Below are 16,343 nucleotides of genomic sequence, written 5' to 3'. Positions count from 1 at the left end.
TTTGGCTACCATAATTCAGAAACAACTTGAAGGAACAAAACAACAACAAAAAGGAATAATATGTTAGTCGTGTGTTATTTGTAAAGTAGTAAGTAATGGCTGGTGCATTAAAAAAAAAAAAACCAAGAAACAGACCCTGCAAAACATTTAAAAACCAATCTTCTAGGATCTGATCTAAACAATGATAATCAGCGCACACATTGCTAAAAAGCACAATCCTGCATTCCCTCAACATATTTAATCTTAGTCCATCCTGATGAGAAACCCTTTATGACAGTCCAAAAATACTCAAGGACTTTGGCACTGGACACAGGGAAGGGCACACGTTCATTACAGTGCAGCTGCGGATGCTCTAACTTGGCATAGTAGTGGTATTACTAAGAGGATGTTCTCAGCTGATCTTCAGCATGGCTCCATATATACAATGACATCACTGCACAAGCAACAGGAGCAGAGCATGGAAGAAAAAAGTCCCTCTGCTTTTAGGATGGGATGGTGATGGTTCGTTGTTTGAAACAGCATGTTAGGTTGGAGAAAACTATGTGGACAATATGGCAACAATCAGACAAGAAGGTTTGGAAGGTTATTCCAATGGTTAAGAAAGGGAAGGAAAAGCACCCTGAATAGCTGTTGCTTTCGGTTTCTTCCTCCAAATAAGAGATGCAGAGGAAAGGGTGAGAGATCAGCAACTCTGTGCACAAATCCTTGATTTGGCTTGAGCAAGTAGTTGGATAATTTTGCTTTCTTTGATAACTAAATGGGGAACATTTCAGCCCTGAGCAGGGGTCACAGTACAGAGCATGTGTAGTACAGAGTACAAGTACAGAGAGTGTTACTGGAAAATATATCGATATCTATGAAGCAATTTTTTGGCCAATGCGTCTTATTAACATGCTACTTTTAAATCACTTTTAAAAATAAAAAACAGTGTTTATAAACATCAGAAATAACCTCCGACCTTCCTCCAAATTATCCTCAAATATACAAACTTGTTAATGCAAAACACTTCACAATTTACCTTGTTTTCATTAAAATGCTTAATGTAATGGTGTTGGACTTTACCTCCAACTGCAAAGCAAGGGACAATGGGATTACTCTCATCATCCTAAGGGATCTCCAAAGATCACAGTGGGTCCGAAGAGGTTGATTCTGTCTATTGGGCATATTTCTCCTACATGTTCAGACCTAGACCCAATGTTGGGATACCTGTTTCTTCCTCCTCCTCCTCCTCCTTCTGGGTTTGGTTATTTAACTGTCTCCAGGTGCACCGTCCAACCTCCTTTTCCCTCCCATGTGCCTTTTCTCCATAGGCTTCCGCGAAAGTGCCTTTGCCTTCTCGTTGCTGGCGGCCGGGGTGACTCACGCTGTGGCCACCGCTTGTAGCCTTGGGGAGCTTCATGGCTGTGGCTGTGCCAGGCAAAGCACCGAGAACCAGAAGCTGAAGCTCAGCCAACTGCAAACTCTCAGCAAGGGCAAGAGCCTACCCCCCGTGCTGTCCTCCTGGTGGGGGGAACCTGGCCCCCAAGACACCTGGGAGTGGGGGGGCTGCAGCACAGACTTTGACTACGCCCAGAGATTTGCCCGGCACTTCTTGGACCCTCGGGGAAAACCACGCGATGCTCATGCACGGATGCAGCTGCACAGCCACCGCATAGGCAGGAAGGTAGGAGATTCTCCAGAGCAAAGGACAGGATTTAGGAACTTGGGGTTGGTAGTGCAAGTGATAATAACTGCCATAGCTAAAGGGCAGGGCTGGGAGCATCTGGGAGACAGTGGTCAGGACCAAGCATTGCTGTGGACATCCCATGTGGCCTGTAATACAGGCATGCTATGATGTCTGGTGTCATATTTCACATCCTCAGAATTGCAAGATTTTTTAGAGAAAAATGTGAGGTGATGTAAAATGATTAAGCAAAGCAGACTCCTATCTGATACTTTATTTGAGTATTTCTAAATGATATGTTAGGGTATTGTGGTGGAGGAGTGGGCAGAATGTAGATTGGGATGTAGCAGCAGACCTTTGGTTGATTACCAGTCAATCAGGAAGGATTTCTGACCCCTACATTTTCTACAATAGTAAAAAATAAAATGACTATCTGAGAACTATGGGCCCTTTCAGTGCATATCTTCAGCTTTCAGATAGTGGTCAGAAGTGGTCAAAATGTGGCATCTAGCCATTTTATTTCCCACCAAATACCCTCAAATACCCTTTTGAATACTTAAATGACATTTCTATTATTTATTTATCTATTTACAGTATTTATATTCCGCCCTTCTCACCCCGAAGGGGACTTATGGCAGATCACAATGTGCACATATAATGGAAAACATTCAATGCAATATAAACATAGAGACAGAGACAGAGACGCAGAGGCGATTTAACATTCTCCAGCTTCCAGCTTCCTGGGGAGATGCTCGATTCCGGCCACAGGGGGAGCATCTGCTTCATCATCCACTGTGGCATCTTGATGGATACTTCCTCATTCCAAATGGGAACTGGATGATTTTTATGGTGTTGTAAATTAGTTAAATTTGCCTCCCTGCAAAGCGGTACCTAAATTCCTACTTGATAGATGCAACTATCTTTCGGTTGCTTAGGTCAACAACGAGCAGGGGCTATTTTTTATTTTAATTATTGAGTGCTCACTCTGACACGGGCTGGCCTCAAACTCACGACCTCTTGGTCAGAGCTACTTAACCAGCTGCGCCAATATGGGAAGTTAATCAGAAGTGATATATGCATCTCTTCCTGTTGTTAAAAAAGTCCTCTCTTGGGCCTAAAATGGCCAGGAGGGGCAAACAACTTAGCAAAAATGCCCCTAGAGGGTGTTTGGGGAGAAATATGGATTTATTTGTAGGAGGAGGAATTTTTTTGCTTCTCCAAGGTACTATAGGAATGAGTAGCAGGCAGCCCACAGGTGACATTCAGTGCTTTTGTCCAGTTTTCATTCTTACTGTGAAACATTGTCACATAGGACTATGTAATATCCATACATTGATTTAGAAGACTATTAATGCTGCCAGAAGCACCTTGGAAATGATAAACCATTCCTAAACATGAAGGCACATGTTGTGCCTGGGATTTTTTTGTAATTAAAAAACCCTGTTAAAGGCAAAATTTGGGATTTTTGCATCTTCTTGAATTTAGTGGATAGGAATGGGTGGAAATCTGGCCTCTTGACTGCTCTCAACTGGTGGATTCATGCATCAATTCTGGTATTTTAGCCCCCTTCCACACAGCTGAATAAAATCCCTGATTTTCTGCATTGAATTGGAATATATGGCAGTGTGGACTCAGATAACCTAGTTTAAAACAGACACTGGGATTTTCTGCCTTGATATTCTGGGTTATATGGCTGTGTGGCAGGACCCACTGTCTGAACCTTAAAGGAGCTGTCCAAGGTGCTGCCTTTAAGGCAAGGGTTCTTAAACCTTTTCAGCCAGTTTCTCATGAAGCCCCAAGAAATGTTATGGTATATTATATTATATACAATGTATCTATATCAGGAATGGACAAACGTTTTGAAAAAAAATTGTTTTAAAATTGGACAGACGGACTAGGCCAGTGGCAAATGGATGAAAAATGTTTGTGTGAACTAATTGGGAAAAAATGAACAAATTCCTATTCACACTGCACATATCTCATTTGTAGTACAAAAAAGAAATAAAGACAGCAAGAATAATAAAATATTTAAAATGAAGAACCATTTTAACTAACATAAACTTAACAGTATTTCAGTGGAAGGTCTCAGGGGCCATCCAGTCCAATCCCCTTCTGTCATGAAGAAAAAGCACAATCAAAGTACCCTCAACAGATGGCCATTCAGCCTTAATAACAACAACAACAACAATAACAATAATAATGATTTTGTGACATGAAATCCAGCATATATATCTCATTTGCTGTGTCATACTACGTTTTTGTGTCAATAATAATAATAATAATAATAATAATAATAATAATAATAATAATAACAACAACAACAACAATAGCAGAAAACCCAGGGGCCATCCAGTTCAACTCCCTTCTGCCATGCAGGAAAAGCACAATCAAAGTGATGGGAGAGAAATAGGGTTCTGAAAGCAAGCAAGGTGAGGGGGAAAGGATCTGGGTGGTAAGGGAGATAGGGAAAAGGGCTTTTGGTGGCGAAGGAGATGTGGGGAGGGGGAGGAGCAGAAAAAAGGAGGAAAAGCTTGGAGGGGGAAGAGGAGGAAAGCATGGAGCCCCCCAGTATGCTTCGCAAAGCCCCAATGGCTCCAGGGACCACATTTTGAGAATCATTACTTTAAGGGATCACTGTTGTGTACCTTCAAGTCATTTCTGACTTATGAGGTTCCTAAAATGAACCAATTGCTGGGCTTTCTTGGAAAAAATGTCCAGAGAGGGTTTGGCCTTGTCTCCATCTGAGGCCGAGAGAATGTCTCTTGTTCAAGTTCACTCAGTGGGTTTCAATGGATTCAGAGTCATAATCCAAGACTCAAACCACTATATCATGCTGGCTCTTCTTTAAGAAGCTTGCAATATAGGCTTGCAATGTCAGACCTAACTTAGGCAGAGTTGAGCAAAATGCTCCCCTCATGTCACAGAATGGACCCTCAGTCTCCATCTCAGTTTTTCAAAGTATGCCATTCAAATCATAAATAAACACAATAAACAAAGACCTCTCAAGACAGTGCTCTTGCTTTGAGAATTTTGCACAAAGAAATGGAGATGAGGGGATAGTGCCTGAGATTCCAGGTCGAACCTTGAGATAGTTCAGTTTCTTCCATTTGGACTAGAGCGGAGTGTACCTCCTTCTACTCAAATTGTTTGGTAGATAATTCTGCCTATCTTTCAGATAAAGGAATTCAATTATTTGCAATGTTCTTTGTCCTCAAAGAATTGGCGCAGTGCATCTCTATAGGAAATGTTTTAGGTGTGCCTCCTTCCAATCAGAAAACCAATTTAGAAGGGCAGCCCAGGCAGAAATGCAAGAGACTGGCATTTGAACACGTATGCCATGCTTAGGTACCACAAACCACAGCCTTTTTGCATATAAAAATACAGCAACCCTGGGGTTCTAGTTCAAATATATGGCATAGGGATCAGAAATGTGGGGAACCAGCCTACAAACTGATTGTCCTCTTAACACCCTTAAAATTAATCAATGTGCAGAGAGATCAGGAGCCCTCGGTGGTGCAGTGGATTAAACTGCTGAGCTGCTGGACTTGCTGACTGAAAGGTCGGCAGTTCGAATCGGGGCAGCGGGGGGAGCTCCCGCTGTTAGCCCCAGTTTCTGCCAACCTAGAAGTTCACAAACATCCAAATGTGAGTAAGTCAATAAGTACCTCTCCAGCAGGAAGGTAACAGCGCTCCATGCAGTCATGCCGGCCACATGACCTTGGAGGTGTCTATGGACAATGCTGGCTCTTCGGCTTAGAAATTGAGATGAGAACTAACCCCCAGAGTCAGACACGACTAGACTTTATGCCAGGGGAAAACCTTTACCTTTACAGAGAGATCAGAAACCCAGTTGTCCTTGTTCATATTTAAATCCAAGTTCAGTTAGAAGAATTTGCTTTCCCCTTTTCTCCCAAATTCATTCTAGATTTTCTGCAGATTCTTCATAGACACTAGAGGGCTGTAATGTGCACAGGCTTAGTACAGACGTAAAGACTAAAATGAGCCACAGCGCGAGCTTCAAATTCTGGTAATATCTTGAACATCATCACCAGTGATGGCTCATTCTGGGTGTAGGCATCCCTCTATTCCAAGGGTGGGGAATATTTGGCCCGCTAAACAGCTTTAGACTATGTTCCCATAATCTTTTATCATTGGCTGGACTGGCTGGAAGCCCAAAATATCTGGAAAGCCAGAAGTTCTCCACCCCTGCTCTTTTCCTTCCTTATGGACAAAAGTCATAGGTGGTTGGCAATAACTGTGAGAACAGCAGCAAGTTCAATTCAATAACAGAAGTGCCAATAAGTACTGGGGTTCTACAGACCTTGGGAACGTGAGTTTGTGGTGGCAGTTTACCAGCTGTTAGGATTTCTGAGAGTCGAAGGCCAAAACATCTGGGGACCCAAGGTTGAGAACTACTGATCTACAGATTCCCAAAGATATGTTCTCTGTAGGAACCTCTAGGTCTTCCATAGTGATTCTATGGCCAATGTCTGGAAAAAATATTACTGAGGACTGAGTGATCCCTAGAGAGAACATTTTAATCAAACCCACAAAAGTCGAACCCACATATGTGGAGGGCTAACTGTAGAGCTAAATGAGGGGAAAGTTTGCACAATAGCAGAGGCAAGGGTTTTCTTCCTAGAAAAAAATAATATGTTTTCCCATTTAGGAAATTTGCTTTTTTAGGGTTGCAAGATTCAAACTACAGATAGCACCTGTTCCAAGGGGTGCTTCTTATGCAGACAGGTAACAAGCCACACCTGCCAAAATTCTCTTTTGCCACCCAACCCCTCAGGAGCCCTCTTCAGTTTTCTGTGTGGAGACCTTATTTGAATACCTAGGGAAAGGGAATATCCACAACCAAAGTGTTATCTTAAGGGAAATGGATGCAACAATGGAATAATTGTTGGAACTTTCCTAACGTTTCATGTTGGCGACACATTTTTTAGACATGCATCATTTTGGAACACAGTAATTCAGTTTTACTAGCGAACAGAAGGTTAAACCAATCTATATATATAAAAGGGTAATGAAATTTCGGCCTAGGACAAAACAACAAAACTACATATCCCAGAAACACTAAACTTGGCAGCACAACCCCTCATCCATGCCTCTACGTTCATACAACAAAAAGAAATGAAATATAAAGTCCTAATTAGAGGGAGTGGAATAATTGTTTTTATCCCATTGCTGCCAGTTAGATGGCTAAGCTCCACCCACTTGGTCTGCTGTCAGTTAGAAGGCTAAGCTCCACCCACTTGGTCTCCTAGCAACCCACTCAGCCCAGGGCCACTTCAATCAGATTACAGATTATCTGATTTCAACTGGATTATATGGCAGTGTAGACTAAAGATGAGCACCAACCCCCCAGAGTCAGACACGACTGGACTTAATCTCAGGGGAAAACCTTTACCCTTTACCTTAACTACCACCAATTCCTCAATACTTTATTTCCCATACCATCATACTTCACCACAGCAATGCGTGGCCATGCACAGCTAGTCCCTTATAAGAGATACAAACACATATATACATTGTAATGATGAAATGTATGGAGACACAACACATCTTTCATTTATATTTTTAAATATATATATGATTTGTAAGATAATAACGTACATTTTCAAGATATTTAGTCATTTCTTGTTATGTTGGCCTGACACACTGGCACACTGTTGCTGACACACTAATATGCTGCAACACAGAGTTTAGAAAGTTCTGGAATAATACATGTGTAGTTATAGTGTGTTAAAGCACTGAGCTGCTGAACTTGCGGACCAAAAGGTCCCAGGTTCAAATCCCGGGAGCGGAATGAGCTCCTGCCAACCTAGCAGTTCGAAAACATGCAAATGTGAGTAGATCAATAGGTACCGCTCAGGCAGGAAGGTAACGGCGCTCAATGCAGTCATGCCGGCCACATGACCTTGGAGGTGTCTACGGACAACGCTGGCTCTTTGGCTTAGAAATGGAGATGAGCACCAACCCCCAGAGTTGGTCCCGACTGGACTTAACGTCAGGGGAAACCTTTACCTTTTACTATAGCAAAGCAATGTAAACAATAAAGTCACTACAAACCAAACCCAAGTTAATTGTTTGTTGTTTCTGCCCACTTCTTCCTGATGTGGAGCCCTATGAATTTTCCTTTTTCTCTGCATACTGCTGTGGTTTCTTTCTAATATAGAATCTTAGTCTATTTAGAAAATAATGACAACTCCCATGGTAGATTTGTGGCTATATAAGAGCAGTAAAATCACCTTTACTTTTCTGAATTATTAGATCATTACTGCATTTTTATATTCTGTCTTCCCATCAAGGGACTCCAGGGTGGTATGCATTAGGACTGAGGATTTGGGTCTATCCAGATGTTGTTGGATGGCAGCTCTTAATAGAAGAGCTATTGGCAAAGGATCATGGGAGCTGCAGTCCAACAGTTCTAAGGATCACATGTAGCCCATCTTTGGAGTACAGGATTCCTCCCCTCACAAAATCCTTTCTGATAGAATAGGCTGAGAAAAAGTGATTGGTCTAAAGTTATCCAGTAATATTTCACAGTAGTGTCTTCTCTGTCTTTGACACAAAATATCTGTTGTAATTTAAGCTTTTGTACAGCAAAAACAAGTCAATTGTGAGTCTCAGCCCACTCACAAGTCTTAGACATTGCCCTCTTCCTTTTCTAATTATCCCACATACAAAAGCTTAATGATAGTTAATGCAACAACAGAAATCAGTGCTTTTAGAAATGGTTTAACAGAATTATGTGGGGTATCTGCTGCATTTGGCTTTTTAGGAGATTGACAGTGCAAGCCCTACAGGCCCTACCAATTCCAAAGGCTGTCACACCACCCTAATTTTTTTTTTAAAAAAATACTATGTTGTTCAGCTGAGACATCCTAAACTTTAAAGTGGCTAAATATTATATTCTGGGAGGCTCCCATCACACACACAAAATCAAGAAAATATTCCCCGATAAGTTGCAAGAACAACCAGGATCAATGCTAATTTACTTCCAATCACCCGAAATGGCTAATGTAGTGAGACAGTGGGTCCTTCTAGGCAAAGCACCGAGTCTCTTAAAAACTGGCTGATGTATACTCTTGTGTACAGAGTATAAGAGAGGATACTTCACTCCAAAATGAAGGTGCCACTCTGTGCAGTTCTTGAGCTGTTCAAGTGGTTTGCTTGTTGCAAAGGCCATAACTTCTTGGAAAGAGAATTAGTTGTAACTATGCATTGTCAAAGATACAGTAACTTATCTCAGGGTGGTGGCAGTATAGATTCAATTCCATACTTCTCATAGTCATTCCCAAAGCTGGCACATGCTTCACTTGATTAAAGTCACTGGTTTTTTAGTCATCTTCAACAGGGGGACAAAATAGAAAGAGCAGTTCCATGCAGCAGAGGGTAACCATATGTTTTCTGACTTCTAAATCTTTCTTTCTTCCTCTGACAGGTTGTATCAGAGCTGAGACAGCGAAGATGCAAATGCCATGGTCCCTCAGGGAGCTGCCACTTCCAGACGTGCTGGTTGGCACCTCCTGACTTCCAGCATGTGGGTTCTGACCTAAGGGAACAAATGGACCAGGCCATATTCTTGCGGCCCCACAATGGCAACTCTGGAGCTTTCCGGCCACGACTCCACAGTTCCCGCCTGGCCAAGCACCTCATTTTCTATGAACCCTCGCCTGATTTCTGTGAGCCTGACCAGAGTCTGGGTTCATCAGGCACCCGTGGCCGCTTGTGCATCAAGGGAAGCATGAGGTCGGATGGCTGTGGCAGCCTGTGCTGTGGCCGTGGCCACAATGTGCTGCAGGAAATGCGAACCCAGCGTTGCCATTGCCGCTTCCACTGGTGCTGTCATGTGCAATGTGAGGAGTGTCCTGCCACGGAATGGATCAGTGTCTGCAAGTGAATGGGGGGCAGTTCCCCAATGACTGTGCTGCTACATGGGATATGGAGTCCCACAAAGGATCATGTTCCTGGCAGGATGAACATCAAATATACAGCTGCCAGCATCAGTCTGCATAAGCAGACATGGAGCTTTTGGATAGAGCCACACCTCAGAAGGCAACATTCCCCAGTGACTGATACTGTTCTCCTATAAGGTCGTTGAAGATGCTGGGTATCTTGGCCTCTCTTAGTCCAGAATGAGAGTCTGTCTGCAAACAAATGGCACTTAGAGATGGGAATTCTCCATTCTGCATGGAAGATTCTATAAAAGCTTGCCGAAGTTCTGTTTTTCTGTGGTGGTGCAATTTGTCTGACTTTTTTTGCAGCAAAAGACCATCCAAAATTAAGGGGGAGGTAGGGATACAGTGTAGAACATGGAAGTCCCATTGCTTTCCTTTTAAAATATCTGTTGTTGAATGGACCAGCAGAAAAGCTAAAACAAGTGGCAAAGATCCTAGGCTGGGTTTCTCCAGGACTCAGGAGAGTGTGGGAGACTGTGGACTTGTTAAAGCCAGACTATTGGTTCCAGAGACACAATATAGCCAGTGAAGAAGGATGCCCAGCATGAAACCTTTGACCAGTCAGCGTGTGAGCATGTGTTTACATATGCATTGATTAGGCGGGGGGAAACACACCGTTACCTCACACTCTTTGAGGATGCCTGCCATAGATGTGGGTGAAATGTCAGGAGAGAATGCTTCTGGAACATGACCATACAGCCTGGAAAACTCACAGCAACCCAAACACACCATTCTTTGCAAATACTGCAGTTGCATACCCTCCAACTGCCTTTATTTGGCAAGGAGAGTCCTTATTAATTCTCCGTCAGTACATTTTTCCAATAGCTTTTTAAATGTCCCAGTTTCTCTTTTCTCCTCCCACTTTCCCTTTCCCCCCACCTTATATTAATTGCCTCAAAATTAGTTCAAACTGCTAAAGCAGTTTGCTCTCAATTTAGTAGAGGAGGACAGAAATGTTGTCCTTTCCAGTTGGCTTTCCTAGCTTGTGTCTCTCCTGGCTTGTGTGTCCTTCCTCAAGCCTTTTGCCATCTTAGTCACACTCTGATCTTGCTTGGCCACATGTGCCCTAGTTTTCATCTGCAAAATGTTGTTGGGTGTGTAGTTGTTCAGAACAACAAAAACAGCTAATCGATAACAGCAATGCCAACAAAAGGGCACTGGAATCTACTCCTACATGGCCTCCATTCTTCTTTCTTGAATTATATCTGTAAAGTCTTTTAAAGTGCGGGAAATAAACTCAGTTCAGGATAGCCAGGTTTATGGCCACTTTCACATGCCTAGGTATATGCAGGATAGGCAGGCAATTAGGTTCAAGCTATAATGCTGTCCTGGGTGAACCTACACTTATCACACTGGGGCTTTAAAGTGGGCGGCCCCATTCTTCTGATGTCTGCAGAATCCTGGGATATGTAGTTTGCGAAGGCAAGCACCTCTCTAGCTGAGTTTTCAAAATGCCCCACTCTAAACTACATTCCCCATAATTCTGCAAGCACCAGAAGAATGGAGCTGCATGCATTAAAGCCACAGTGTGACAACATGGTTAGAATCATGGACTTGAGTCCAGCCTTCTTCCATTGCAACTTTTACAGCAGACCCAAAATCATACAACTGCTGTTTAAGATTGCCCAGTGAAGAAAAGTATAATTTCTTATGTATATTTACCAGGATGGCAGACCTTGTGCAAAAAAAAATGCACCAACCACCGAATCTTGCACCATCAGCCCATTCATTTGGTAAAACAAAAGCAAAATAAAAAGATTGTAAATTGTAAGAGGCGGGACTTGTGAAAAGCCAAAGGGACTAAACCAAAAAACACACAAGATGTCAGCTAAGAGAGATGGGCATCTTTACCTCACAAGAGAGCTGATTAACATTTAAGTCGGGGTTCTATTGTACAGGAGATAAAGGTTTCCCCCTGACATTAAGTCTAGTTGTGTCTGAGTCTGGGGGTTGGTGGTTATCTTCATTTCTAAGCCAAAGAGCCGGCATTGTCCATAGACACCTCCAAGGTCATGTGGCTTGCATGACTGCATGGAGTGCCGTTACAGGAAGACAAGAGCGCAATATACAAAACAGTTTCTAGAATGGCTGGGGTCAGAAAAAATACATTTGCCATCATATTTGACAGGAATGGTATAGAAAGGGAAATGACCTTCATACATATATCAGTGAAGACAGACTACTTTGCTCGCTGACTATTCCTAGATGAAACTTTCCCCTTTTAAAGCCTGTTCTGCTAAGGTGGCCACCAGTTCATCTCGCAGGGCCATAGGATAGCCTTTCTCTAAATAGCCATGCTCAAAATGTCTATTTCCCACTGCTTCTTTTCTGTCTTCTTAAACAAGAAACTGGAGAAAAAGGAAAATCCTACTGCAAATAAATCTTGAAATAAAAGAAGCCAGGGCAGGAGAGAAATATATTTTCCCCTTTTCCATACAACTCCATTCATAGATACAAAGTGAACAAAAGGGGAGTGAACCTGGAAACTTTTCAGGGGAGAAGGGATTTGGGTGAAGCAGAATTAATCCAATAGTTCAATTCTTCTTATTTTCCCAAGACCCAGGACTGGAGAAGGAGACTTGTTTTCATTATTAAGGGATTGTTTTCCCTTGGAGTCTCTGAAATATAAGCAGCTCAAGCAGATGCCTGTTCAGTTGTGCTATCCTTAATGGTATAAGGAAAAGGAATCATTACACTAATATCCACTACCACACTCCTGTACAATGTATAATTATACATTATAATTGACACCTTCCAAGCTGCATGCAGGGACACTGACAAGTTCAATTGTCTCACAGATGTTAGAGAGGGAGCAAATTCCCTATTTGAATGAATTACCTAGATATATGTGTGTTTGCTCATTTTCATTCACATGTATAAAATAAATTTCAACTGTACAGTAGGGAGGAACACCAAAGGTGATCTTAACCTGCCCTCAATATACCTACTGGTAAAATAATCCTGATAGATGGTGATGCAATCTTTGATTAAAATGCGCAACACAGGCAAGACCACTAGCTGTGTTGGTGCCTTTGTTTTTATTCAAGAGCATGAGAAGAGGTGTGTATCTGCATGAGTGTGCACAAGATTGCACTATCCTGCTGCTATTGCATTAAGATTTGTCTTGACTCAGTTTTCGGGCACTACAATTCCCAGAATTACCCACATATGATGCTGCTCAGGAGATTCTTGAAACCAGTCTAAAAGATAACATGCCCAAGATTAGCAAAAACTAGTATGTGTGGGTAGGTGTGGGAGAGAAATGTTTGTACATACATGCATTCACCAGCCTATTTCAGGAGTAACACAAGGACAGTTGTCAAGTTTCTACTACAGATAAATGACACAGAAATGTCTAGAAAAGCTCTATGTATGTGAGATGCCTGATATCAACAGGATCATGTGTATGCCATAAGCCAAGGGTATATGTTTCAGTTTGGCTACAACTGTGCAACCAAATGGATCATCTCAGGATTTTCCAGCACATGCCTGTGAGTGTTCAGTAAATGTGGGAAATGCATGTGATTGTGTGTATGGGATCAGCATGTGTGTGCAAAAAAGTCATATGTCTCAGTGCCAGAACATATCTTTCCAACCCAGACCGCAGCCTCTAGAAATTCCTGCTGCCTTCTGTCAGGCCCTGGCTCTGATCGCAGGGAAAGGCGCTTGCTGCAGCCAGCTCTATAGGGTGATTTACTATGTGGCCACTGCAAGGTTGCAGTTTGAGTCAGTCCTGGGATGATGCGTACTTCCAGATGGAACCAATGCTCAGAGGTCTTTCCAATGCCTCTGAATGAAAACATGCCCCTACACAAGGAGGTCTTTGGATTAAAATGTGTGTGTGGGAAGTGGGAGCGGAAACACTCTCCATTCAAGTGACAATTATTCATTCCACCAGGGGGGGAAAGACCCCTGACAATAGGACTGTGTGTGAGTCGATTTAGCCCTCGGGCAACAACTATGTTTGCATGTAACCTTACTCACTTTAAGGCTGGGAAAGGAGATTTTGGGCAAGACTGCTTGAAGACATCATTCCTCCACCCAGCACTCGCTACATATTTTGGACTACAACAGTTATCAGCTCCTGCCAATATAGCAATTATCAATGATGCTAGGAGTTGTGGTTTTCATACTGTGACTGTAGAGCCACTTCCGGAAAGTTTGTTTGCACTTATATATATTATTGTCACTGAAATGACTCAGTGAGGAAGGAAAGTCACTTCATCTGTACTCAAAGACATCTCTTTACTCATGTTCTGAGATCCTTCTGTGATGTTAAAAAGGCAATGTCTGAGAATCAAACTTGACTTAAATATTCCTCCCATTCCACTTCTTTGATGTGCTGTGAGAATCATTAGCTTTGCCCATTTAAAAAGGTGCATTTTATAAATAGCTAATCAACATAAACTATCTAAGTGAATGAATGTGTACATAAAATTAACCGAACTGCTTTTATGATAATCAAACTATAAAGAGGAAGAAGAAGTGAAGTAATGTGGAAAGGGGACAGCATGATATTTGCACCAACTGATCTCATAAAAGCCTTTATGTGTGCCTGTGTGTAAATACATGCACATACCAATGACGGCTTTTATAATGACAGGAAACTAAATGCATTCTAGGTTCCAGTCTGAACTTTAAAGGATCTGTTTATGATACTGAATCACCATTCGGTTCAGGACCTTGGCTAGCACCAGTAATGTTTGGCCATGGGCAAGCATTCAGACCTATTTCACTGCCCCACTGACATAGAAATCATCAGCCACTGCTAGTATATATACATAGGAGAGGAAGGAAATGGGAACAGATAATAGGATGTAGTTTGGACTGTACCACATCATGCAGTTTTCTGTAGGAAATGATACACACTTGTACGTTTGAAGGTATTGTGAGTTCCAGGTGGAAAATGTCCACGCATTTCCAGCATGCTCCCTATTGAAAATGTGTCAGAATGAGGCAAGCATTTTATGCTCGAAGTAGTATAAAAATGTGACAAAACTGATTTGAATGGAAGACCATTTTATCTTGCGGGAAGGGGGCTCATGCTGTGTCGCTTTTTCATCAGCATCTAGTTTTCTTTCTCATTTGAGAAAATTAGATGCTGATGAAATTTGTAAGTGATACTATGGGATATTTATTGTCCTCCCCATGCACTGTGACCTGAAAGACCATAGAGACCGAGTTCCTTTGAGACGGCCTTTCTGTGATGCAAAGGCAGTGGTCCTCAGCCATTTGCCAGTGTCCTCATTCTGGTCCCAACCCAAAAGGGACCCTCCGAGCTCTGAGTCAGGCTGGACCAGATCTCCTTGGTGAACTCAACTTGGTCTCCACCCGCAGCCATGACTTCATTTCATGAGTGTCTCTGTGCACTTCATCAGGGAGTGGTTTTGTTTGGAGAAATCAGTCAACTGTGCATGTGAAGACAGCGGGTGAGTGCAGTAGGGAAAAGAGGTGTATCAGTGTGTGTGACATTACTCCAACAACCATCTCAATGTAGGGCTGGAGAGGGAGGAGGACAGTGTGCCAATTTCCATCCATCTCTGTTGTGGCACAGCAGTTGTGTACCTTTAACATGCAGGCTTCCAGATATTCCTGGACTGCCACTCTCAGCATTCTCCATCAGAGTGATGGGATTTGCGATCCTACAACATATGGGAGATGCATAATTCCCATCCTCAATCATACATCGACAGCATAAGTAGATTTGGTGGTGGCCACTGGCCATGAATGAATATGTGTGATGCTCTTGCTGCAGTACAGCTTGGGTTTTCTTGAACACTGGGAAGTTAAAAGTAGCCTCTTCTATATAGTAAGTGCATGAAACTTACACTGTCCTTACTTCTAGACCTGCATTCTTCAATCATCTTTGGAGATAGGGCAACTCAGGCTGGACACATGAGTCTGACTTCAACCAAAGAACATTGGGAACGGAAGTTTGGAAAATGATTAAAAATATTGACATGGTTCCCTGTTATTATCCTGCCTCTTTCTCACAGACTACTTTTCTTAAGGCTCCAACAAAAAGGGAATGATTTTAAACCAATTTAAATTTATCACCAGATTCTGAGAAATGTGAAAAAGTAGTTCTGGGAGAGTTATTGCTTCCCTTGGTTTGCACATACATTCATTTTATCATAGTGTCAGCATTCACTGAATATTTTTTGCAGGTTTTTGCATTCAAAAATTTGCAAAATCATTTTAACACAGATGAAAATGGTATGTTGTCTAAGAAGTGAGCAACAATTCCTCTTTCAAACTTACTTTCATTTCTCTGAAAATCACCCAAATATTTGCAGGACACAACACCTTTTGTCCCTACCTATCCTTCAAGACCACTTTTTGCAACAGCCAAACAAACTCTAGCCTATGATAACATATGGTACAATAAAGTCAATACATAGACATTCTGTGAATTTAAATTGGCTTAAAGTCATTCCCTCTTCCCTAGAGACTTGAAAGTAGTCTGTGGGAAAGGGACGGGATAGAAACAGGGAACCCTGTAAATATATATAACATCTTTCCAAACTTCAGTTCCCGGTATTCTTTAGTGGAAGTCATGTATTATCATTATGAAAAACTAAAATGCATTGATTCCATAGATTGCTTAGACAAGGCATGAAGCTGTAATCCTGCATACAACAAATAGGACTTGCTTGTGAATAGATATGCTGGGATCTGTGCTATTAGTCATTAACAGCTGCTCAGTACTCATT

At 42.1% G+C, this 16,343-nt stretch overlaps 1 protein-coding gene across 1 annotated transcript in view; it reads left to right on the top strand.

Annotated features, from left to right (window-relative positions):
* The window catches only part of wnt10b (Wnt family member 10B), a 30,789-nt gene extending 16,266 nt beyond the window's left edge, over positions 1 to 14,523 (top strand). The window contains exons 3-4 of the mRNA XM_062970916.1: positions 1,311 to 1,663; positions 9,114 to 14,523. Of these exons, the coding sequence (XP_062826986.1) occupies positions 1,311 to 1,663; positions 9,114 to 9,572 (812 nt within the window). The 3' untranslated portion in view covers positions 9,573 to 14,523. The remainder of the gene's footprint in view (positions 1 to 1,310; positions 1,664 to 9,113) is intronic.
* Positions 14,524 to 16,343: the final 1,820 nt, after the last annotated feature.

This window comes from Anolis carolinensis, chromosome 2, assembly GCF_035594765.1.
Source record: "Anolis carolinensis isolate JA03-04 chromosome 2, rAnoCar3.1.pri, whole genome shotgun sequence".
In the NCBI taxonomy this organism is placed as follows: domain Eukaryota; kingdom Metazoa; phylum Chordata; class Lepidosauria; order Squamata; family Dactyloidae; genus Anolis; species Anolis carolinensis.
The sequence above is the reverse complement of the archived record's forward strand: the minus strand, read 5'-3'. Positions and strand labels throughout refer to the sequence as shown.